General features: G+C 47.7%; 2 protein-coding genes across 6 annotated transcripts in view; one reads left to right on the plus strand and one right to left on the minus strand.

The window, feature by feature from the left end:
- FKBP15 (FKBP prolyl isomerase family member 15) overlaps window positions 1-7154 on the plus strand; it is a 55122-nt gene extending 47968 nt beyond the window's left edge. For 2 of the 5 annotated variants that reach the window (XM_068551850.1, XM_068551853.1), the window contains exons 23-28: window positions 615-767; window positions 1739-1879; window positions 2498-2605; window positions 2918-3561; window positions 4960-5056; window positions 6514-7154. In XM_068551850.1, coding sequence (XP_068407951.1) covers window positions 615-767; window positions 1739-1879; window positions 2498-2605; window positions 2918-3561; window positions 4960-5056; window positions 6514-6591 — 1221 coding nt within the window. In that variant the 3' untranslated portion in view covers window positions 6592-7154. Of the gene's footprint in view, window positions 1-614; window positions 768-1738; window positions 1880-2497; window positions 2606-2917; window positions 3562-4959; window positions 5057-6008; window positions 6315-6513 lie in introns of those variants that run through there. The other 3 variants (XM_068551851.1, XM_068551854.1, XM_068551852.1) reach the window with 2 other exon arrangements.
- Window positions 7155-9492: 2338 nt separating this feature from the next.
- SLC31A2 (solute carrier family 31 member 2) lies at window positions 9493-18761 on the minus strand. Its single transcript, XM_068551856.1, has 4 exons — window positions 18693-18761; window positions 14790-14856; window positions 11689-11878; window positions 9493-10600 (listed from the first exon to the last, which is right to left on the minus strand). Exons 1-4 carry the CDS (start codon window positions 18696-18698, stop codon window positions 10432-10434), a joined length of 432 nt encoding a protein of 143 aa, XP_068407957.1. The 5' UTR covers window positions 18699-18761; the 3' UTR covers window positions 9493-10431.
- Window positions 18762-22503: the final 3742 nt, after the last annotated feature.

The raw sequence follows: 22503 nt of genomic DNA on the forward strand, positions 1-22503 counted from the left end.
GCCAGGAATCGAATGGAGAATCTTCTTCCTTTTTTAAAGCTTAGTGAGAATTTTACTATAAGTAAAACATGAAGGAAAAAAGTCTTTATAAAAACATTCCAAACATAAGGCCAACGTCCTCACCCACCAGACACCATCCTTAAGGCACATTATCGTCCTTGAAAAGAAGGGACTTATTTAGGTAATTAGGCGGGCAAACCAGGGATAGTGGCAGGACACAGCTGGATCTCTAGTCCATTTGACAGCAGCCTTTCTTTTCGTAAGTTCCTAAATTCATGTTTATATGTTCTTTAATTAGAGTGAATTGGTGCCCTCGATTTGATCACCTATGGGAATTTGGACAAAAATAAGTTTCTTCTGAACCCATAAAGTTTAAGGGCCCAGATCCTGAAAAGTATGATCATACTAGGGCCCTGGCTTCCCGGGAGCTCTCTAGACAGTCACACCTTTACCTGGTTGGAGTACCTTTTAGAGTCCTGCAACCAAGGTCTTCTAAACAGTTGTTTCCTTGCTAAATCTGGGCTCTTAGCTTATTGTTTTTGCCTTGTTGAAGACGGGCTTCCTTAGATGTGACTAGAGCCCCCAGCATACGGGGGATTACTTTCTCTTGGCAGCTGTCTCTAGTACAGGCTGAGCTGCAGACCCAGTGGGAAGCCAAGTGTGAACATCTGTTGGCCTCTGCCAAGAATGAACACCTGCAGCAGTACCAGGAGGCGTGTGCACAGAGAGATGCCAGGCAGCAGAAGCTGCTTCGTCTTGAGGAGAAGGTGGGTATTTTCCCTGGGCTTAGACAGCCCTGTTAATTTGAGGCAAACAGGTTGTTCAAGTCTTGCAGATCCTTTTGTACCTGAAAGATGTTAATAGCTTGAAAACAGAATCATACTTGTTTAGCTGTGCAGTTTATCAGTAATCTTGCACGTACTCATTTGGGATGACAGGTCAGTGACCTAGAAAAAGAAAAAGCAGCATTTATGATCTGGAACGTGTTTTCCATTATAATCTGATCCTTCATTTATTAAGCAAATACTTATTGAGTGCCAGTTGGGTTCCGGACACTGTGTTAGGGAAAGGGCTTACAAAGAACTCTCCTCAAGAATCTCACAATCAAGAAAAGGAGACTGAGGAACAGAGATAAGCATTAAATGCTGTGAGACCCAGAAAAGGAAGTGCCTAGGGGAGCAGAGCCAAGAAGGACAAGGAGCTTCGGTGAGGTGGGGAAGGCGGCAGAGGCTCTGGGCAGAGGCCCTGAGGTGGGCTGGAGCACAGGTGTGGTGGGATCATCTGGCATAAAAACGAGAGAGAGAGAGGGATGGCTTAGCGCCGAAGTCCTCATATCTGGAGGTCAGTTTCTTAAAGTACCCAGTTGAAAATCTGACTCAGGCATGAGGAAGGCAGTCTTGTAGGTGAATAGGTTGCTTCTAACGTCCACTGTTCATATGTCTGTGTGACTAGGGTTATCAAACCCTGCCACCACCACCCCCCGCCTTTTTATTTTATTCTTGACCTGATTAGGAACAAGGCTAGTGACCTTGTTGGTAAAGAGGAGATGAAGTTGTGAGTTGAGATTGAGTGATGAGGAAATGGAGTGCCCTGAGTCAGCAGGCCTGTGGGCGGGGGCGGAGGCTGTGGATGTCAGCAGACCGATGTGAGGTTGACACTTGAAGCTTAGGATGGTTCTCCTCCTCCTGGGTTTCCTGACCTTCACCTGGAAGTCCAGGTTCCAAGGCCTCAGCCACAGTCTGTTTTGCAGTGTTTAGCCCTCCAGGCCCAAGTCACAGCCCTGACAGAGCAAAATGCACAGCGCATCAAAGACCTGGAGAGCAAGTCCCAGATGTCTGGGGTTGAAGCTGCTGCTGCTGCCGCTGACCCCTCAGAGAAGGTGAGCTGGAGATTTCGGAGAAGTGAGCCATGTCGTGTCAGGGGATTAAATGTGCACATCAGGCGTTCAGAAAGAACTTTTGTTTGTCAGTTTGTTGTGTTGTTAGCTTTTTTCCTAACTTTATCGATCTCCCACTTACCTGACTTAAGTCACAGTTAACCCATTGGAACCTATCTCTTTGGTGGCAACCCCCAAAGGGCCTTATCCTGACGTTTTGACAGATAAGGGAAATGTTTCTAAATCACAGGAGAGGACTGGAAAGTGTGCCCAGCATCTTCTAGCCACTAATCCTCGTAGCCCATGACAGCTGTAGCGGTGGCCACGGTGGGAGGAAAGCAGCAGTGAATGGTCTTTGAGCAGTCTTGGGCACACAGGCCACAGCTCACCCATCCTTCACAGCCCTCCTCTCAAGTGCTGCTCATTATTTAACATTGTCCCCTCCACAGTGACAGCCTTAGGTGTCTCAGTCATTGACCAGCTGTGTCCCACTGTAGAGTTCTAAGAGGGCTTCATTTTAGCCTTCCAACCTCTCTCTGGAAGTTACATGCATCCCTTAGTCGCTTGATTTTGGCAGTGTACGTTTTGATACTGTTTTTCTCTCTTCATGTCGTCATGCAGGTCAAGAAGATCATGAACCAGGTGTTTCAGTCCTTGCGGGGAGAGTTTGAGCTGGAGGAGTCTTACAATGGCAGGACCATTCTGGGGACCATCATGAACACTATCAAGGTACAGCTGGCTCTCGATTGTTTCACTGAGATGGGTATCTTGTTGCTTAAGTACCGTTTAAGGGATCCTGAGTAAAAAAAATGATTCAAGGCTGTTCATCAGTAACTAGGATGCCTGGAATGACTTACCTGCACAGATAAGGACAGCCTCCTTTGAGAGGAAGAAACAAAGTCATTTGAACGGAAAAAACTAACTGAAAAACAAAGTCACTTGAACTAGATGACCAACTGTGTTAATAGGAGAACTAGGAGTGCCTAGGAGTGCCTCTGTTTCCGGTCAGTGATCCTCTCCTCTTTCTTGGCTTTTGAACAGATGGTGACTCTTCGGCTGTTAAACCAACACGAGCGAGAGAAGGGAGAGAGCAGCAATGAAGAAGAGGAAGAGGAAGAAGAAGAGGAGCGACCTCAGAGTGCTTCCGGACAGTCTCAGGCACCCTTGAACAGGGAGAGGCGGGAGCCCCCCATGGTGCCGTCAGAGCAGGTGGTCCAGAAAGCTGCCCCACTGCCTCCTCAGGCCCTCCCCGCTCCCCAGGATGATGCACAGAGAAGGGAAGGGGAGCCCTCGGAAGCAGAGGCGCGCTCAGAGATAAAAGAACCGGCTTGCCTCCCCTCCCGAAGAGCTCTGGGGCCCCCAACTTCAATTCCCCCTGCGCCTCCAGGCCCTGTGACTGTGGACTCTGAGGGTGAGGAGGCGCTGGCAGCCAGCCCACTGGGAGATGCCTGTGTCGGGGAGCAAGAGAGCTCCACGAGACTGCCCCTGACTTCAGACCCCGAGAAGGTGGACCCGCTGGCTGTGGGGCCTGAAAGTCCAGGAGGAGAGCCTCAGGCTCCAGAGCTCCAGAAAGACGAGGATGGCACTAGCTCCGCTGCTCCCTCCCGGGAGCCGCACGGCACAGAGGCAGCGTCTGCGGCCGTAGGAGCAGTGCCTGGATCCGAACACCGTTCTCAGCATCCCAGGTGTGTCCCCTGGGCAGAGTTGCAGGAACAAGGCGGCTGCGTGTGGAGGTTGTCTCTGGTTTTTCCAGGGCTGGTGACTCATCCTCAGAGCCTGGCTGGCCGATTCACTTACTCGTTCATTCATTCATTCATTCATACATCTATTCGTAACAGGCTCTGTGGCAGGCACTGTGGTAGTGTGGGAGGCAAGGCAGAGTTGTTCCTGAGCTGAGGAGCTTACAGTCTGGTGGACAAGACAGACAGACTCTTACACAGTTGAGCTCGAACAGCGCAGGGGTGAAGGGTGCTGACCCTCTGTGTGTAACTTTACAGTTGGCTCATCCCCAGATTCAGCCACCTGCGGGTCGTGTAGTACTTTGGTATATATTCATTGAAAAAAGTCTACATATAAGTGGGCCTGCACAGTTCAAACCTGTATTCTTCAAGGGTCAACTGTATGTTATAAATGCATGACAAATGCTTCATAAAAAAAAAAAACACAGGGTGTCTAATAGAGAATAAAGGGGGAGTTATTCTACATTAGAGTGATAAGAGGGGCTTATTCTACTTTAGATAGAGTGATTAGAAGGAATTATTCTACTTTAGGTAGAGTGATTAGGGAAGGATTCTGAGAAGGTAACATTTAAGCTGAGACCTGAAGGATGGATAGAAGCCTTCCCTGCCAAGAGTGGGAAGAAGCATTTGCAGAAAGCAAGAACAGCACGTGCAAGGCCCTGCGGTAGGAGGGACATGACACAATCAAGGAAGAAGGCACAGTGAGTGGGAGGAGAGTGGTGTTATGCTGAGGTTGGAAAACTCAGTAGGAGCCAAGTCATGTGAGATTTTGTTGTCACTGTTAGAAGTTTGGACTTTTAAGTGCAGTGAAAAGCTATTAAAGGGATTTAAGCAGAAGGGCGCCGTGGTCTGATTTACCAGCTATAAAAGATCACTCTGGGGACTTCCCTGGTGGTGCAGTGGTTAAGAATCCACCTGCCAGTGCAGGGGACAGTTTCGAGCCCTGGTCCAGGAGGATCCCACATGCCACGGAGCAACTAAGCCCGAGAGCCACAACCACTGAGCCCGCATGCCACAACTACTGAAGCCCGCACCCCTAAAGCCTGTGCTCTGCAGCAAGAGAAGCCACCCCAATGAGAAGCCTGCATGCAGCAATGAAAACCCACTGCAGCCAAAAATAGATAATAAAAATAAATAAATCTATTTTAAAAATTATAAAAAAAAAATCACTCTGTAGGTTATGGAGGGAGTCAAGAGTGCTGGGAGGCCAGTGTGGAGAGGGAGGAATTCCTGGGTGATTACCCCAGGATTCTGTTGGATTCTTACCCCAGAGCCTGTGGGCATTGTGGCCTGGAGCAGAAACAACGTTTTGCTATGACTTGATTTTCCTGATTTTTCTTTCAGTCTCTCTGAGGATGAAAAGGATGAACTGTTTAAAGGGACAGCTCTGAAAGTTCCGAGGCCCAAAGCACAGGCTGAGGAGGAGGATGAAGACGAGGTGGTAAGGAAGTCCCAGGCGCTGCCAGGTCCTCACACTGCTCCCTGGGGGCCCTTCCCTGCTGGCTGTGAGAAGAGGAATGGAGTCTGTTGGTGGCCCTCTCCCTGGGCTCTGTGCTCAGGGCCCTGTGGGAGCAGGCTTGGGGTTGGGAGGGGGCAGCTCTGTAAGCATGGTGGGGATGGTCAGATAGCACTTTATTCTTGACAAAGGACCACAGTCTCCATTCATGCAGCAGTGGTTTCTACTTTAAGTAAAGAAAGTTGGGCTGCTTAGTCCTGTATTAGAGTGCTAAAGCCTCAGGTTTCCTCAGCTCTGCTAAGGGATTATATTTTAGAATTGGAAAGGATGTTGATGATCTTCTTGTCTGGCATCCTCATTCATAAACAGACTGAGGCTCAGAAGGATGATTTACCTAAAGCCACAGAGTGAGTTAATGGCAGAGCTAGGACTACAACCCCAGGCTCCTACTAAGACCACCTGTTTCTAAGCATTTTCTGCTTCATCAGCCTGCTTTCCAATCAGCTGCCTTGTTTTGTCACAACATCCCTGGGCAGAAAATGGGTTAAGCCCTGATAGCGTAGCCTCACTTCTCGGGAACTACTCTGGCCCATGATCAGTCTTCACAGGACCATCCAAAGGGAAGGCCACCAGAGCAGAAGGTACCTTAGTAGAGGACACTCAGTGTGCCTATGTCCAGCATCAATCCCCGCTGCCCCCATGGGACCTGTTCCCTGCCAACCCGGAAGAAAAAGGCCAGGGGCTCAAGTCATGAGAAGGGGGGAGAGTTTCCTCGGAGGCCTGCTAATCCCCCTTATCCTCCTACCTGATTGGAGGGTGTGAGGGAGGGAGGAAGACCAGGGGTAGGAGGCTCTGGCCCTGTGTTCCTGGGGTTTCTTCGTCTCGGGATTCTCCACTTGGTCGTGTGGCCAAGCCTCTAAGCTCAACTCTCTCTCAGATGGTGGGGCCGCATCCAGAACCAGACAGACCGCCTCAGGCCACAGCGTCGTTTTTTCAAATGTGATTGTATTCTTCCCTGCTTCCCTTCATCCTCCTGCATCCTCTTCCCTGAGGGCTGCTCTGCTTCTCTGTTTCATCCTACTCCCACTTTCCCCTTCGACCCTTCTTTTCTGACACTAAATGTGTAAGTTACCACATGAGAGGAGACCTGTCCAATCAGTACACATGTTTCTCAAATAAATGACAAAATTAGCCAAACAAAGTTGGTCTTCTTGTCTCTGTGTTGAAAGATTGCCTCCCTTCTCTGACTGCTTGTCTCAGCATTTCTGGAAGCCTATGGTTCGCTGGCCTCAGGGTTAGTCCTTCCAGTTAAAACCCTAACCAGCAACCTCCTTTCCAACCTGGAGCCGGGAACAGATGCTGGTCGCTTCACCTTGCCCAGGCGGGAAGTCCATCTGGTGCAGGGACAAGTGAGGACTGACTACTCTTTCCTGTTTTGTCAGAGCATGAAGGGACGCCCGCCCCCAACACCCCTTTTTGGAGATGATGACGATGACGATGACATTGACTGGCTGGGATGAAGACCCAGGAAACTGGTGCAAAGGTTTCTCTACCAACCTTTCCCTAAGCATGATTTTGCACAGCCAGCCCTGGGTTTAGACGAGCCACAGGGTGAGGTGAAGGTGAGCATCCTGAGGACAGTAGTTCAGATATCTGAGTTAGCCCATTTCCGAGCCCCCGCCTGGCCAGGTGAAGCAGAGTGTGAACCTGTCTGCAGAACGCTGGGGTTGTCAGCAGCCCGCCATGGTCCTGCCTCAGAGTCCCCCATGGAAGAAGGGCCGGGGGGCTCCCCTTCAGCCAGTCCCTATGAGAGTCCTGCCCACTCCCAAGCTTTTTATTCTCTGAACTCTCAGACTGATCTGCCTCTCAGTACTCAACTGTGTCCCAGCAACAGGACTGTCACCTGGGGTGAGGTCTCCCTGGCAGGACCGAGGGTGGAGTATACCATCTAAACCTTGTTCAGTTAACAGCCTTGCCTGCAGTCCTGGGACATATATCTTTTCTCTGCCTTAAAGCTGATATAAGACGTCAATGAATATTTGAAATTAACAAAACTAAAATAAATGTTTGCAGTGAAACTTGACTCAGGATGAAATCGAATTTGGTTCTGAGGGCAGTCTGTGCTCTCTGGGAATCTAAGGGTAGGAGTTGTAACAGATCTGGGTTTGTTAACATGTGTGAAAGCATTGTGACATGTTCCCTTTGGTACTTAACCCTGGAACTTTTAGGCTTTCAAAGAAGGTCACCACTCTGCTATCCCAGCTCATCCCAGCTACTTTAAGGCTCAGGGCAGCAGGGTTGTCTGAGGACCAGTCCTGTCATCCACTGGCTCCTGCAGGTGTAGTCCTACACCCTAGGAAGCCATGCAGAGAAGGTGGGAGGGTCCCTGTGTTCTCTTGTCATCCATGATGGCACCTGAGAGATTGAGTCTTCGCTTTGAGAGCAGCTTCCATTTCCTCTGAGTTTAGGCCCAGGACTAATGTAGGGAATAGTGAGAAAATATCTGTGGTCATTTTACTTATTCCAGGATTTTCTAAAGACCATGCAGCCAGTCTTCAAAAAGGAGAATAATTTTAATAAAAATGTTCCCTGATTTAAAATGTTTATAAGATAGGAACCTGAATTCCACTCCATCTGATCTGATATCATCCTTTTTGATGACAGGTTTGAGCCTGTCTCCCATTTGTGGGCCTGGGAGGCAGTAAAAACTACCATTTACTAAACTTTGTTGTTCAACAAATAGGCACTGTTGTGGAGTACTTTACCCAGACTGTCTCACCCCCAGCAACCCTTGCAGGAGACACTGTTGTCCTTGTTTTATAGAGGAGAGACTGAGGCTTAGAGAGATAAAGTAACCTGTCCAAAGTTACATAGCTAGTAAGCAGCAGAACAAGAATTCAAATCCTGGTCATTGGATTCCAGAGCCAGGGCTCTTGGCCACCCCAGCAGCATTCATCTTGGATTGAGGGAGGAGGGCAGTGATGTTTGTCAGAAATATAGGCTCCTGGGCCTCACCCCAGCTCTCCTGAAACAGAATTGCTGCCCCGTTAGGGTAAACAGAGCGTAGACTTTTCGGTCTCCACTGCCGTAGCCAGTTACTCTCTCAGCCTCAACCCTCATCTGAGTTGATGAACAGACGGCAGGCCAGGCTGCCTGGCTCTGCATCCTAGCTCTGCCGCTTATTAGCTGGGCGACTTTATTTAACTTCTGTGTGCCTAAGCTTCCTCATCTGTAAGACAAGGACAGAAATAGTTTCTACCTTATTGTGGGGATTAAATGAGTTAATATTGTAAAGTGCTTAGAACACTGCCCGGCACATAATATGCACTATATAGGTGTTTGTTAAATTAAAAAAAAAAAAAATTCCAAGTAGAGAAAATACCACCTTTTGTGATTTGGCTCTGAAGAACGTTGAAGTGCCTACTTAACTTGACCATATAGTCCATTTCTCTAGAGCATAGATTTTTTTAAAAAGCCCTTCATGCTGTGAAAGCCTCAGATGTATAACCACATTTAAAGAGACTATCAGGGACTTCCCTGGTGGCGCAGTTGTTAAGACTCCACCTGCCAACGCAGGGAACATGGGTTTGAGCCCTGGTCCGGGAAGATCCCACGTGCCGCGGAGCAACTAAGCGCGTGCGCAACTACTGAAGCCCGTGCGCCTAGAGCCCGTGCTCTGCAACAACAGAAGCCACTGCAATGAGAAGCCCGCACACCCGCAGCGAAGAGCAGCCCCTGCTCGCTGCAACTAGAGAAAGCCGGCACACAGCAACGAAGACCCAACGCAGCCAAAATTAAATAAATTTATTTTTAAAAATAAAAATAAAGAGACTCAAACTGAAGAGGTTGCTGGTCACCTACGGAAAGTCTTATCTCAGCAGTGCCCCAGGGCAGGGGTGGAACCTTAGCTGGTCAGGACACGTAAGTGGATGCCGGAGCCTCCATCAGCAAGACAAGAAATCTTATACTTGTTGTGACGCTGAGCAGCTTTCTAACTAACTCCCTGCTTATGTGGGGAGAATGCACTGATCAATACTGAAGGCGTCACATGCTATACTTTCTGTTACAGCTACTTCTTATTGTAAATTTTTAAAAGTGGTTTTGATATATTTTTGCTTCTGCCCTCAGGGAGAGAAGGTGCTAATAATTGTGCTGACATGGGCGTTTATAGTCCATGTGACAATTATTTTTCTCATAGCAGGTTCACCATCAATGTCTGTTACATGCACAAGAGAATGGTTTGTTGACTAGGCTGGCACTGGGGGTGTCTGCCTGAGGGAATGGTGTTTCAGGACTGGGTTTCGCTGAGCACAGAGTTGTCCTCTCAGCAGACAGACAGACTCAGTCCTTGGACAGCCCTACTGCCAGCACTACCAGCTCCACTGGCCCCACTCAGCTCCTGCAGTTGTTATCAGGGTTACATGAGCTTGCTGTGTGAATGAGGAGAAACAGAAAAACAGTCACAGACTATTTAAAAATATATATTTATTAAAATATATTTTTTAAATTCTCAAAGCTTCAGACCATCTTTCGTCTAGCCCATGAGGTACTTGAGTGTAGACGTAGACGTTACAGTATACAGCAGTGATTTTCTCTCCCTGGGTCTATTCTTTCCTTTTCTTTAAAGTGAAAAGGTTCAAATATCTGAAGAGCCCCACCTAACTCTACTAGTGTAATCCTTTGGTTTGACTGCTTATTGCATCTTCAGTCAGTACCCACTGTGGCTTACTCAGTATTTTAAATGGATGAATCATGTTTCCCTACCAGATCATTATGGGTGAGCAATAATAAATAAAGAACATTTGTATTGAATATTATTCAGTGCAGTTCTTGGTTTTGCATTGAAGGAGGATCAGGATAAGAGGGGGGCATTAAGGCCATGAAGAGCTCCCTGACACCTAAAGCCATTAATGTATCATCTTCCTGCAGGCAGTGCTGTCTGATGGGAGGAGCTCACTCTATTTGGAGGATAGGTCAAAGCCTTGCTGACAGTCCTGCTTCTCTGCCTTTAGTCTGCTGTCACTCTCCCCCCAAGAAAGGGAGACAGGTCCCAGCAGATGCTGCCATCATCATGAAACCTGCCCCCCGGGTTCTGGTCTCTCCATCCACCCTCTGGTCACAGCACCCTTCTTAAGGCACAGAAAGACTATGCCTGGGCCCTCTGCAGCCTGGCTGAGGAGCTGCAGTGGCCCCTGAACTCCAGGGAGCAAGTGCTGGCTTCAGCTGAAAGTTTCCAGGAGCTGGGGATGCCGTGAGAACAGCCAACAGAAGAAAAAGGAGACGTGGGGCTGGAAGTTCAATGTCTGGAAGGAGGGGCCCCAGCTCTCTCCAGCCCCCAGAGCCTGCACAGCTGTCACCAGCTAAGTCATGCTGAGAAGTGGATAGGCTAGGTAGTAGCCCACACCTGAGCCCAGGACCACGCCGAAGAAAATCCAGGTGTTGTAGGACATAACAGCCAGCATCACGAAGTAGCCGATGACCACCTGAGCGACATGAAGTAGAGACTGGCCGAAGTGACACAAGAACCACCTAGATTAAAAGGAGAGCCAAGTTAATGTTGGTAATGAGCTGGAAGCTAGGAGTTGGTGTCAGGGAGTAGAAAGAGCAACTGAGTTACAGGACTAGCTTATTTATAATTTGTATGCTTAACCCAGGAGAGATTTCTTTTTAAAGAGACATATCAGAAACCAGTGATTGAGAGGGGAAGAGGGACCTGTACAAGGAGTTTAGGATAATCACTTCTCCGCCACATTTGGCTCTGAGCTTCCTGGTATCCAGGGCAAAAAGGAAAAATGAGATATGTAATCTGTCACATCTGACAAGGGATAATACAAAATCATCAGTAAGGCAGATTTTTTTTTTCCTGAATCTACTGTGAGAGGCAGTATTACAATGGAAAGAGCATGGACTTTGTTGACAGATTAGTTCCTAGCTCTGCCACTTACTAACTGTGGCTTAGCACAAATGTCTTAACCTATTTGAACTTAAATTTCCTCATCAGTAAAACATATATCAGTAAAACAGGTATGAAAATACCTCCCTTGCAGCGGGGTTGTGACTATTTGAGGCACTCATGTAAGAAACAGGCAGGCCCATTAAGCACAGCTGGAGCTGCAGAGAGGGCAGAAAGGGGATCCTAAGTGGCTGTCCTATCAGAACAGGAAGGGAAGAAAGGAGAGAGAGGCCGCCCCCCCCCCCCCCGGCCACCAAGCTGGATACGTTGCTGACAGCGATTCTTATCATTTGTGTGGGGACAGCCACAGGTCCCATCTTGGGTTTGGAAGCCTTAGTGACCTAAGGAAGCCTGCTGAGATTTGGGGGAGGGCTGGGTGGACACCCCTGTTGCTAGACTGAGGCCTGCACCAGAGTCCTGAAGATTGGAGCCTCCCATGTGGCCGTTCAGAGAGCTCCAGCCTGGGCATTAGGAGACCTGGGCTCTAGTTCACGTCACTACTTACTAACCGTAAGCACTTCAGCAAGTCCTGGTCCTTCCCTGGGCCTCAATTTCCTTTCTGGGAAGTGGGGCTAAGTGCCCTGTGGGCCCAGGCTAGCTCTCAGGGTGAATGTGAGGACTCTGCCCTCCCCCCTCCCAACCCCCGCCGTCCCAAGCCTGTTACCTGAGGTGGGTTCTGCTGACTGGGGGGGGGTCTGAGCTTGAAGAATTCTGGTCTGTCTCTTCGATGAGCTGCTGGCTGGTGGAGATGGACAGGCTCATCAGGGCCTGGTGGAGCAGCCTGGCTTTGCCAACCTTGATGCCTTCATACAACACAGCCAGGAGCAAGATGACCAACACCGAAAGGGCCATGCCTGTCAAAGGAGGCTGAGTTACAGAGGCCCAGCCAGGCAAGCACTGCTCCTCTTCTGGCAGCTTCCCCGGGGACCTGGCACAGGAGGCAAAAGGGCACCTCCCCCAGCCACTCTGAATCCATTCCTTCTCCCTCCCTCTCTCATCTTCTTCCCCACCCTTGCTGGGCTCAGAACTTCCTGTCCCTCTCCCCCTCCAGCCCTTTCTTGATGGGGGTGGCCTACTGGAGTGTGGCTTTGAGATCAGAAAGAGAAGCTGCCCGGCAAAGCCAGGGGCCGGTGGGGGCGGGGGGATCGGCGGGGGCATGGTGAGGGGCTTGGTGGGGGGAGAAGCCATCTGTGCCCCGCTGCCCCAGCTGCGCCCCAGCAGGCAGCCCAAGTCTCTGTGCTGACTTCTTGTTAAGCGAGGAGCATGCATAGCAAGTTCCTGTTTACGTGTGCATATACAGAAAAGTCTGGGAGGAAGGAGATACGATGAAGGAGTCATAATTATCTCAGCAAATTAGGATACAGTTTTTCATTTTCTGTTCACCGAACTTCCCTAAGTTTCTACTGTGTACTACTTTTGTAATAGTGGGAAAAAACCAATCAGCTATTTTACAGAAAACATTAAGTGCTTACTAGAACTGCTGTGTAAAATTAACTGCTAATTGCTACTTCTCTTTTACAAGTGGAGGGATACTAAATGGTCCAGCTATAGTATTTTGGGGGGCCTCCAGGAGGAAATCATCTGCAAAAGATGCAGGTTTTTGAAATATAAAATTACAGGTAATTGCATGCACATGGTACAAATTCAAACAGTACAAAAGGGTATACAGTGAAAATAAGTATTCTTCCCAACCTAGTCTCCCGAAACCCCAATGCCCCTCTCTAAAGCAGCCTCTGTGTATATAGCTTTCCAGGGATACTCAATGTATATATAAACCTTTGTCTAAATGACAGCACCCTATCTGTGCATACTCTTCAGCATCTGACATTGTCATCCAACTGTACATTGTGCATGGGTTCCCCTTAGTTCACACAGCTCTACCTTATTTCTCTGGCTTCATAACATCTGTGATAGATTAGATTCTCCAAAGATGGCTACCTCATTATATCTCACCCCACATGCTCATCCTACAGTGTCAACACTCCTGCCATCAAGTGGTGTGGTCCATGTTCCCTCCCGTTTAGCCTGAGAAGACCTCTGTGACTGCCTCAAGCAGTAAAGATGGAAGTGATGTTCTCTGATTTCCAAGGCTAGGTCTTAAAAACTAGGCATGAGTTCTTTTTTTTTTTTTTTTTTTTACCTTGTTCTCTCTCTCTCTTTTTTTTCTCCCCTACCTTTTTCTCTTGGGACACTCATTCACTCTTGGAACCTAGCCGCCCTGCCACAAGGACCTCAGCTAACAACCCCTGCTGAGAGTCCCAGCTAACAACCAGCATCAATCAGTGGACATGAGAGTAACTCTTCAAGATGACTCCAGTTCCAGCCACTGTCTGATTATACCTGCATGAGAGACTTTGAGTGAGGCCTGCTTAGCTGAGCCCAGTCAACTCAGAACCTTGAGAAAGAATAATAAAATGACTGCTGTTGTTTTAAGCCACTAGGTCTACCCCACAGTAGATTACTGGAATGGTAACACATTGTAGGGAGGGCCATAATTTATTTGATCAGTACCTGCAATGATGGACATTTGGGCTGCTTCCAGTCTATTTTTATTTATTTTATTTTTTTGAAGGTACTCAACAAAATTTATTGAATGAATAAATTAAGAACTAAGAATTGACACTTCCAAAACACTGCAGTCTTTAAAATTGTTTTAAATGGACCTCAGCTGTGTAGAATTGGATTATTCATAATCTTTGCCTTTGCCACTATCATCACTGATCTAAGAACAGTCCTCTTGTAGTCACTTGTATTTTACAATTTGCCTAGCAAGCTATAGTTAACAAAATCACATATACTATTTCAAAATAACTTTTGAGAAACATGTATTATTTCTATTAACAGATGTAATAACAGACTTCAATGCACTAAGTAACTGAATAAAGCTACTCAGCTAGGAAATAACATATCCTACTCTGTTTCTAATGCCTGTGTTCCTTCTACTATGTTACAATGCCTTTCATAGTCCATTCCCAGGTTTCAGAGAGATCCTGGTAGGTGGCTGATGTGTACTGAATATTGTGATCAATGCAATTTCCATCCATAGGTTGCCAGCAGAGATTATAAAACCAGAAAGTAAAAATGGCGACAGGTGGAAGAACACAAATATGAATCGGGTCTAAAGGTATATAGGAGGAGAAAGTATAAAGAGCTAGAAAGAGATAGAAGGATTGGAGAGAATGGGCAGATGGGAGATGTGGGCTCCTAACAGAGACAACTGGATCATGGGAGTGAAAGCTCTCATCTCACCAGTCTATTTTTAAAATGCAAGTACTTAAGTGGAAATATAACTCCATCATGAATTAGTGCCCGACTCTGCCTTTTCAAGTTAAAGGAATACTCTTCTCATTTGAGGTCAACGGCTGCAGCAGCTGCTCTGGGCTTCTGATCTGATGCTGGACAGTGAACCCTGTATAAGGGAGGTGCTAAGAGGTAACAAGAGGCCTTGATCTAGTTCTGGCTCTGATGCTTACTCTGTGTGACCCTGGATGAGTCTTTTCCCCTCTCTGGGCTTCAGTTCCCTCCCCTGTAATAGAGGGGAAAGCTGCACCCCCTAGCCTCTCTCTGGGCCTTTGTGAGCATCAGTGAGATAACAGAACCCTTTGCAATCTGAAGGGCAGTGGTTCCAAATGGAATTATAAATGCAAAGTTCCCGCTCAATGTTTATGCAAGAGGAGTCAGGCTCGCTAAAATGTCCACCGAGAATAACAATAACGAGAACCCAGGTTCCCACTGCCTGGAGGTACAAGGCTTCCCAATTCTTACCTGCAGGACTGTGGACACTCCAGAAATCAAAGAGAAGCACTACCTCATCAGAGAAGATGAAATGCATCTGAAAGAGAAGGGATTGCATCACAGGGGGCTTAGGGCAGTGGAAATTGTGTTCCCTAATGCTCTCCAGCAACCTCTTGTAAAGGCCCAGGAAAATGAGGTCACTGGACTTAAGTGCTGGAAGGGCCATTAGGGGTCATCAGGGCCAAATGAGGCCAGACAAGGCAGGGACTTGCCCAGGGTCCCACAGTGAGTCAGCAGTACAGCTACAGTTGAGTTGGCCCTGTTCCAGGTAGAAGTAAGGTGTTCGTGGGGAGTTCCCCATCCTCACTGGGCCAACTGGGTCACAGTGCTCTCAGGTCATGCTGAGATGACTCCCCTGTGCCCTCCAAAGCCAATGGGAGAAGCACTAGACTGAGGAATGACTGCCTCTTCTTACCCCCTGGGCCCCAGCTGTTCTGCTCCAGCAGTGTTTATCATGGAAGGGCCCAGGGACAGCTGTCTTCAGTCTGTACCGCCCACCTGTTCACTTGAAATTCACTAAACATTTGCTGAGCCCAATTGTGTGCCCAACATTATGGACAAAGGTTAATGTCTCTGCCCTTGATGAACGCACAGTCTTATAGAAAGAATGAAGGTAGAAGCAATGATCACACAGCACCTGTCTGAAGGCTCTTCTTGAAAAGCAGCTGGTCCACCCTGTGTTCAGGGTAGCATCAAGGGCTTTTCATATATTATCTCATTTCACCACAGTCTTCTGTGTGACAGGGCCAATTAGACCCAGCTTACAGGAAGGAAAACGGGAGAACCAGGCTCTGAAAAGTTAAGTAATTTGCTGAAGGTCACAAAGCTAACAAGTTTGCAGAACTGGGATTCAAACTCGAGCCTAGTTAGATGCCAAAGCCCTATCCATCTATGCTGCCTCTCAGTGACCAAGAAAGGAGAACAAGATGGGAACTGAATGATGATTCTAAATGCCCGCATCAGGCTTAATGACTATGTTTGGCAAGATTAAAGCCAGAGAGATCAATCAGTTAGTTCACCCTCTCAAGGAACGGAAGTTTCCCTCTTGTCACAGGGTAAGGCCTCAGCCAGCAGAAGCAGCTCTAGAAACACTGTCAGTGCTCACCCAGCTGAGGAGATCCTGGCTGAGTTGGGATCAGTTGGTGGAAGCCTTTGCCTTCAAAGACAATGGCCAAATATTAGAATCCTCAAACGCCAGAGCTAGAAGTGTCCTCAGAAAGTTTTTTTTTAAATTAAGATATAATTGACAAATAACATACTAGTTTCAGGTGTACAACATGATTCGATATATGTATATATTGCAAAATGATCACCACAAGAAGTCTAGTTAACATCCATCAAGACAGTTACAATTTTTCTTTCTTGTGATGAAAACTTTGAAGATCTACTCTCAGCAACTTTCAAATATACAGTATTATTAACTAGTCACCATGCTGTTACATTATATCTCCAGGACTTAATTATTTTCTCAGAGAATTGTTAGTCCCCTGGTTTTCACTTTTTTTTCCACGGAACACCAGCAAATAAAATCTTCCTTGTAACTCCACTATATAAAACGCAGGGCTCTGGGTGAAGAGGGGAGAGACGTGTGAGCTCTGCTGAAATTCAGTGTGGAAAACATTGATCTGGTCCAATTCTAGTCCCTTTCTAACCCCTTCTCATTTGCAGATGGGGAAAAGGAGTCCCAAGAGGGGAATGGATTTGTCCAAGACCTCATAAGACGAAAATGGAAAATGGAAGTCTTTTAAAAATCATGTTGAATAATTTTAAAATAAAAATAGCTTTTTATCTCCCTAGTATGAAAGTGGTACTTGCTCAATGTAGAAAGCTGAAACAATACCAAAAAGAAAGTAAAAATCATTTTGAGTCCTACTACCCAGAGACATCCCGTGTTAAGATTTCAAAGAGAATATCAGTTGAGGTGGCAAAATGTTCACAAAAGATTACTATGCAAAAACAAACGGGTACAAATAATCCTGTGAAATTCCATTTATACTGGAATTGCGCTCATTCAATTTCAGAAGCCTCTGGCACCATCTCTGCAGGTGGGGTGGAGGGAGGTGCGGCGCCTAAAGGCGCCTACCCCTTCTCTGAGTTCACCTGATAAAGCAGTTGACATGACTGGAATGTCCCCTGTGGCTAATTAACCAGAGAGGTTCCATAACTGGGTTCCTTCTGTCATCCTTGGTCCTGGGCCAGCTACCTCTGGGGCCCCAGACAGTTTTTGCAATAGACCTGAACACCCACCAAACAGTACAATTAATTCAATCAATAAGCATTGCTGTGCTGGGGGTGCAGGTGCTGGAGATAGAGAGATAAAGGAGACAAGTCCTTGGCCCCCAAGGAGCTAACATCTGTTAGGGGAGAGGGAGTGAACAGATATTACAACGGGGTGTATGTATTCAGCAAGGGGGAGAGGCACAGGGGAGCCAGCTGGGGTACTGGGAATGAAGACCCCTGGGGGACACCTAACCCATCCGGTGAGGCAGGTAGCTAGGACATCTTCTGAAGAAGGAGAAGCAGGAGGCAGCTAGGGGAAGACGGACAGTCCAGCATTTCCAAGCTGAAAGTGTCCATATAGAGTGTCCACCCCACTGGGGAGTAAGTAGCCAGGAAGGGACAAAGACTCACCTCTCTTGCCTTTTCACAGCAAAGATTCAAATCAGCACACCCTGACTTGGAGCTGCAGTTTTCAGTTAAATAGTCCCATGGTCAGATATGCAAGGGGCGGGCCTCTCATTCTGTTTCACTGCTTAGGATAAATCCGGGCCTCCAGTAGCTGAGTTATCTGCGCCTTGTTCAGGGCCCCACCCTGCTAGGGAGGGGCTGTGGTGAAGAAGACAGCAATCGTGGGACTTGCTTTCTTCTTTATTTTCTCATTTGGGGTTACTTACACTTTTGAGAAAAGTGCCCTCAGTAACAACCCGAAGAGTTTAGGGGAAGATTAAGGTCGCTGTCCTGCCGCTGACTGGGGAATTTTTTTTTTTTTTTTTAAATTATTTGGCCGCGCAGAGTGGTATGTGGGATCTCAGTTCCCCGACCAGGGACGGAACCCACGTCCTCCGCATTGGAAGCGCAGAGTCTCAACCACTGGACCACCAGGGAAGTCCCTGGGTAACTTTTCACATAAGCTTTTCCCATCCGTTTCCCCTTTTAGAGGACCGGCAGGAGGTGGGTGTGTGCGTTTGACTAAATGACCTGCGTTGGCTTCCTGAATCTTCAATTCTACGACATTCTCCATGGGATGAAGAAAATTGCGTATATGATTTATTCAAAGACCAAAGAGGTTTGCAAGCTGTCATTCTCTCCAGCCCAGGTGAACTCTACCAAGAAAACTAGTTTATCTGAAACGCTATTTCTAACCCAAGTGTAGGGAGGATGGAAAGCAGCTGGGTCTGGTTTTTTTTTCCCCAAAAGAATCAGACCACGAACTTGCCAAAACAGGGAACCGGCCCGGGGGGGTGTGCGCGCCCGGCCTCAGGCTGAAATGCTCTGGGCATTCCCTCTTCGTGGGAGCCTTCCCAGAATCTCTCCCAAGTCACTGCGCCCAGAGCAGGGGCCCCTCTATTCCGCCTTCACCCACCGCGCCCCGACCCTCAGCCGCCCCACAGCTGCGCGTAATGACTACCCGTCGAGCCGGACTGACTCCCAGCAGGAGGGACAAATAAAAAGGAAACCCCAAAAACGCGGCCGGCTCTGCCTCTCACGTGCCCCCAGCCCTGTTCCCGCTGTTGACAAGGCTGCCAACACACCCCCTCACCAGCCCTCGGCCAGGGGCGGCGGGCACCTCGGGATGCCAGAGGTCGGCTGCTCCTGGGACCCCGCCCCAGCGCCCACCCCGCGTCCGCTCCTCTCGGCGACGCCCGGACTCACCGCCATGGTAAGCAGGCTGGGCGGCCGGGCACCGGGGCCGCGTCTGCTCGCTCGGGTCTCCGGGCTCCAAGTCCCGCCCGCAGCCGCCGGGATCGCAGCAGAGGCCGCGCGGTCACGTGGTCGGGGCCAGGCGCGCGCGGGCGCCTGGGAGTTGTGGTCCCCACGGCGCGCCCCACTCAGCGCGTCCTCGGGCGCACCCACGTGCCGGACCCTCTGCCTAGCCCCAGGTCCCATGCCAAGCGAGTCGCTGGGCCAGAGCCGCCAGCACAGCGGACTCCCTCCTGCCTTCCGTTTGGCCCCTTTCTGTTTTGCACTTGACTTGTCTTCGCAATTATCATAAAAAGATTTATTGCTTGTTATAATAAACCGTGCGAAGCTTAACACATGTTGAGTTATAGATTGAAGAGTCCATCCTATGGACTTAATAGAAACAAATTAGAAGTAAATTAAAGAAATTATGCCCTAGGCTTTTAATGTAGCCATTCTTCTTCTTCTTTTTTTTCTTTTCCAATCTGATAAGTGAAAAGCAATACACAGTTGTAAATTTAATTTGTATTGCTTTGATTACTAGGATGGGAAACTTTTTTCTTATTGGTATTTCTATTTTTCTGTATTGTTTGTCCATTTCACCCATCCAGTTTTTGGGGGGAAGTTTTATAGGGGATGAGGGACTTTTAACAGTATTTAATTTAAAATATATTTAGTATCCTAAATATATTTAGAAGAACTCTTTTCCAGTCCTTCTATGAGGAAAGTGGCTTCTTAGAGAAACCTTTCCAGAGACCTTGAACCTTACTAGCAGACATTGAACCTGGATGTGACCTCAGTTCAAATCCTGAGCCAGCAAGAACTGGCTATGGGACCTCCAGCAAATGGCTTTATATTTTGAGCCTTGGTTTCCTGGTCAGTCAGTAAAATGGAAAGAATAGTAGAATCTATGTCATAGAGGTATTGTAAGGCTTAAATGAAGTCTTGTGTGTTAAATTATCAGCATAGAACCTGGCAGTGGGAGCTTGCTCAAAAAATGGTAGCCATTGTCATCGTTAGCAGCAAATATTTCTGTTCTGTCATAACTGAGCAGGACCCTATGGGGCCTTCCCGGGACAGACCCCTCCCAGCATGTCCTCTGCCTGCCTCTTCTTTGTAGAAAAGCTGTAGTCTCCTAAGCCTCCCCTGACTCAAGAATTAGTGATTGAAAGGGTGAACATGTAGTGACAAAAATAGCAGTTGGGCCAGGAGAAACTGGTAAGAATTTAAACAGTAAATCAGCCATGTGGCAGTCACAGAATCTTTTTAATTCCTCCCTGAAGTACCTAGATAACAATATCTGATGCAAATTTCCTGATTTGTTTTACAGATACTAAAACCCCACCAAACGGAAGAAGTTAACTACTAGATGATCATGAGCATGTAACCCCCAGACCCACTGGAGCCTGAGCATTAATAATGTTGACCCCTGTGACACCAACCTGTTACCTCACCATCAACCAATCAGAGAATTGTGCACCAGCTGATCACACACCCTGACATGCCCCTCCCTCACCTTGCCTTTAAGACTGCTTCCCTGAAGCCCATCGGGGATTTTGGGTCTTTTGAGCATGAGTTGCCCTGTTCTTCTTGCTCGGCCCTGCAATAAACTTATGTCTGCTCCAAACTCCGACATTTTGGTTTGTTTGGCCTCACTGTGCGTCAAGCACATGAACTTGGGTTCAACAACACTAAGAGAGGAAGCCACTTCAACGGTCAAGCCACTTGCTCAAGGTCACACAGCTTCTAAGGGCCTCAATCTGAAAGACAGTGAGGGTTGAGGGAAATCAGGGATTGGGGCAGCCTCAGGGAAAGAGTACAGGGCCAGCACTGTGAAGAGGTCTGGGAGGGAGGGCCGCTGCTGTCAGGGATGTGCCAGGCTCCATGGAGAAAGCAATGGGGAGAAGACGTATTCTTGAAGCATCTGGACTCCAAGGGCTTGGTGATTTGGGTGTAATTTCTCACCCCTCTGGGTCTTACCTGGGCAACAGAAATAAGAAGACTTGACCTTCACACTATGCACTCCCCCACTCCCCCAACCCCCATCAAAGGATTTTCAACAAAGCTTTATTCATTTACTATTTTTGTTGGCTTTGTTACAATCCGATGACCTTCACACTTTGTTCTCACTTCCTCGTGTGTGTTATGATTCTAACAGTCCTAAAGTTCTAAAGTGCCCCTTTTCTTTCTGAGCCACCAGAGACTCCCCTCCTCTGGCTCCCAGGCAGAGAACAGAATCCCAGCTCATAAGATAACACCACAGATGGCCAAGCCTTGGTCCATGGCAAAAGATTCTTTCCAGATTCCGTACTTGACAACCTGTAGACTCCCCTCCTCCTGAGGAGCAACAGAGTCTGCCCTTTTCTTTCCAGTGCACACCCAGAGCCCTGGGACAGAACAGAATCCCCAGCCAGAAAAGATGGTGCTGCCTCGGGTGCCACAGAGATCAGCCAGGGGCCCTTTAAATTGGGTGCTCAGCTCATGCGTGGTCGGTTGGTGGAGGGGAAATCCAACTAGTCATTTCTCCTTTTGAGGCTCAGTAGCGGAACTTGAGGTCTCATGAAAAGCCTACATGCACAAAATATTACTTGTGCAGAATATCTGGCCTTGGTGCACAGATAAGGCCGTATGACCCCATGGGCACCTCTATCCCTCTCTGGGCCTCTCTGGAATGGATGACCTCTAACTGCCCCTTCACATGCTGATGATCTGCAGTTATAAGTGAGCTTGAGTTTGGGGTTAAACACTCTATGGCTAGGATTTTTGCATGTTTTCCATGTAGCTCCATTCAGCTAACCTCTCTCATTCTTCCACAAACCTCTAGTATTTTATTTTACTTTATTTTATTTTGTTTTATTTTATTTTATTTTACTTTTTTATTTTATTTATTTATTTTTTTTTGTGGGGCGGCTGTGCCGTGTGGCATCCCTACCTCCCCGACCAGGGATCGAACCCACACCCCCTACATTGGAAGCGCGGAGCCCTAACCACTGGAACACCAGGGAAGTTCCAAACCTCTACTATTTTATATTTATGCTATGAGTAGCATAATGTATAATACATACATAATACATAACACAGCATTATGCATCTGGTGTGTGTGGCACAGGGAGAGTATGCACATCAGAGGCTGATCAGAGTGTGGAGACAGAGTGTGTGTGTGTGTGTGTGTGTGTGTGGCATGGACTTTGTGAGGTTGGGAAAAGCAGGAGCCAGGCCACTGACAACTGAAGGCCATGTGTAAAGTGAGGAACTTATTCTGGGACAGGGAATCACCAAAGTGTTTTTAATGTATGTTTTTCTCCCTGCAGTTTCCCTTTTCTTTCCCAAATGTCACTCTCTTAGTGAGGTCTACCCTGACCACCTGACTTAAAACTACAATCCCTCTTGTATCCTTCGCCCTGCTTACTCTCCTTTGTTGTTTTTCCATGGTATGCATCACTGTGTAGCATCCTGTTTAATTTGGTTATTCATTCTTCCTTTCTCTGCACTCATATGGAAGTTCAAGGAAAACAGGGATTTCTGTGTTTTTATTTAAGAAGGCACTCCCAGTCCCTTAAATAGTTCATGTCGCAACACAGACTGTCCATTAACAATCGTTGAATGAGTGAATGAACCCCAGCAGGCACACGCTCTGTGCTTCATTGCTTCAGAGGAAGGAAGTGGCAGAAACAGAGGCAGCCTCTGAGATGTGATGGTTTTATTTCCATGAGACTGTGGCAGTTTTGGGGCGGTTTGTGGGAGAAGTTAGAAAATAATTTGTGCAGCAGCATGAGGTAAAGCG

The sequence above is a fragment of the Eschrichtius robustus genome, chromosome 10 (assembly GCF_028021215.1).
Source record: "Eschrichtius robustus isolate mEscRob2 chromosome 10, mEscRob2.pri, whole genome shotgun sequence".
Lineage (NCBI taxonomy): Eukaryota > Metazoa > Chordata > Mammalia > Artiodactyla > Eschrichtiidae > Eschrichtius > Eschrichtius robustus.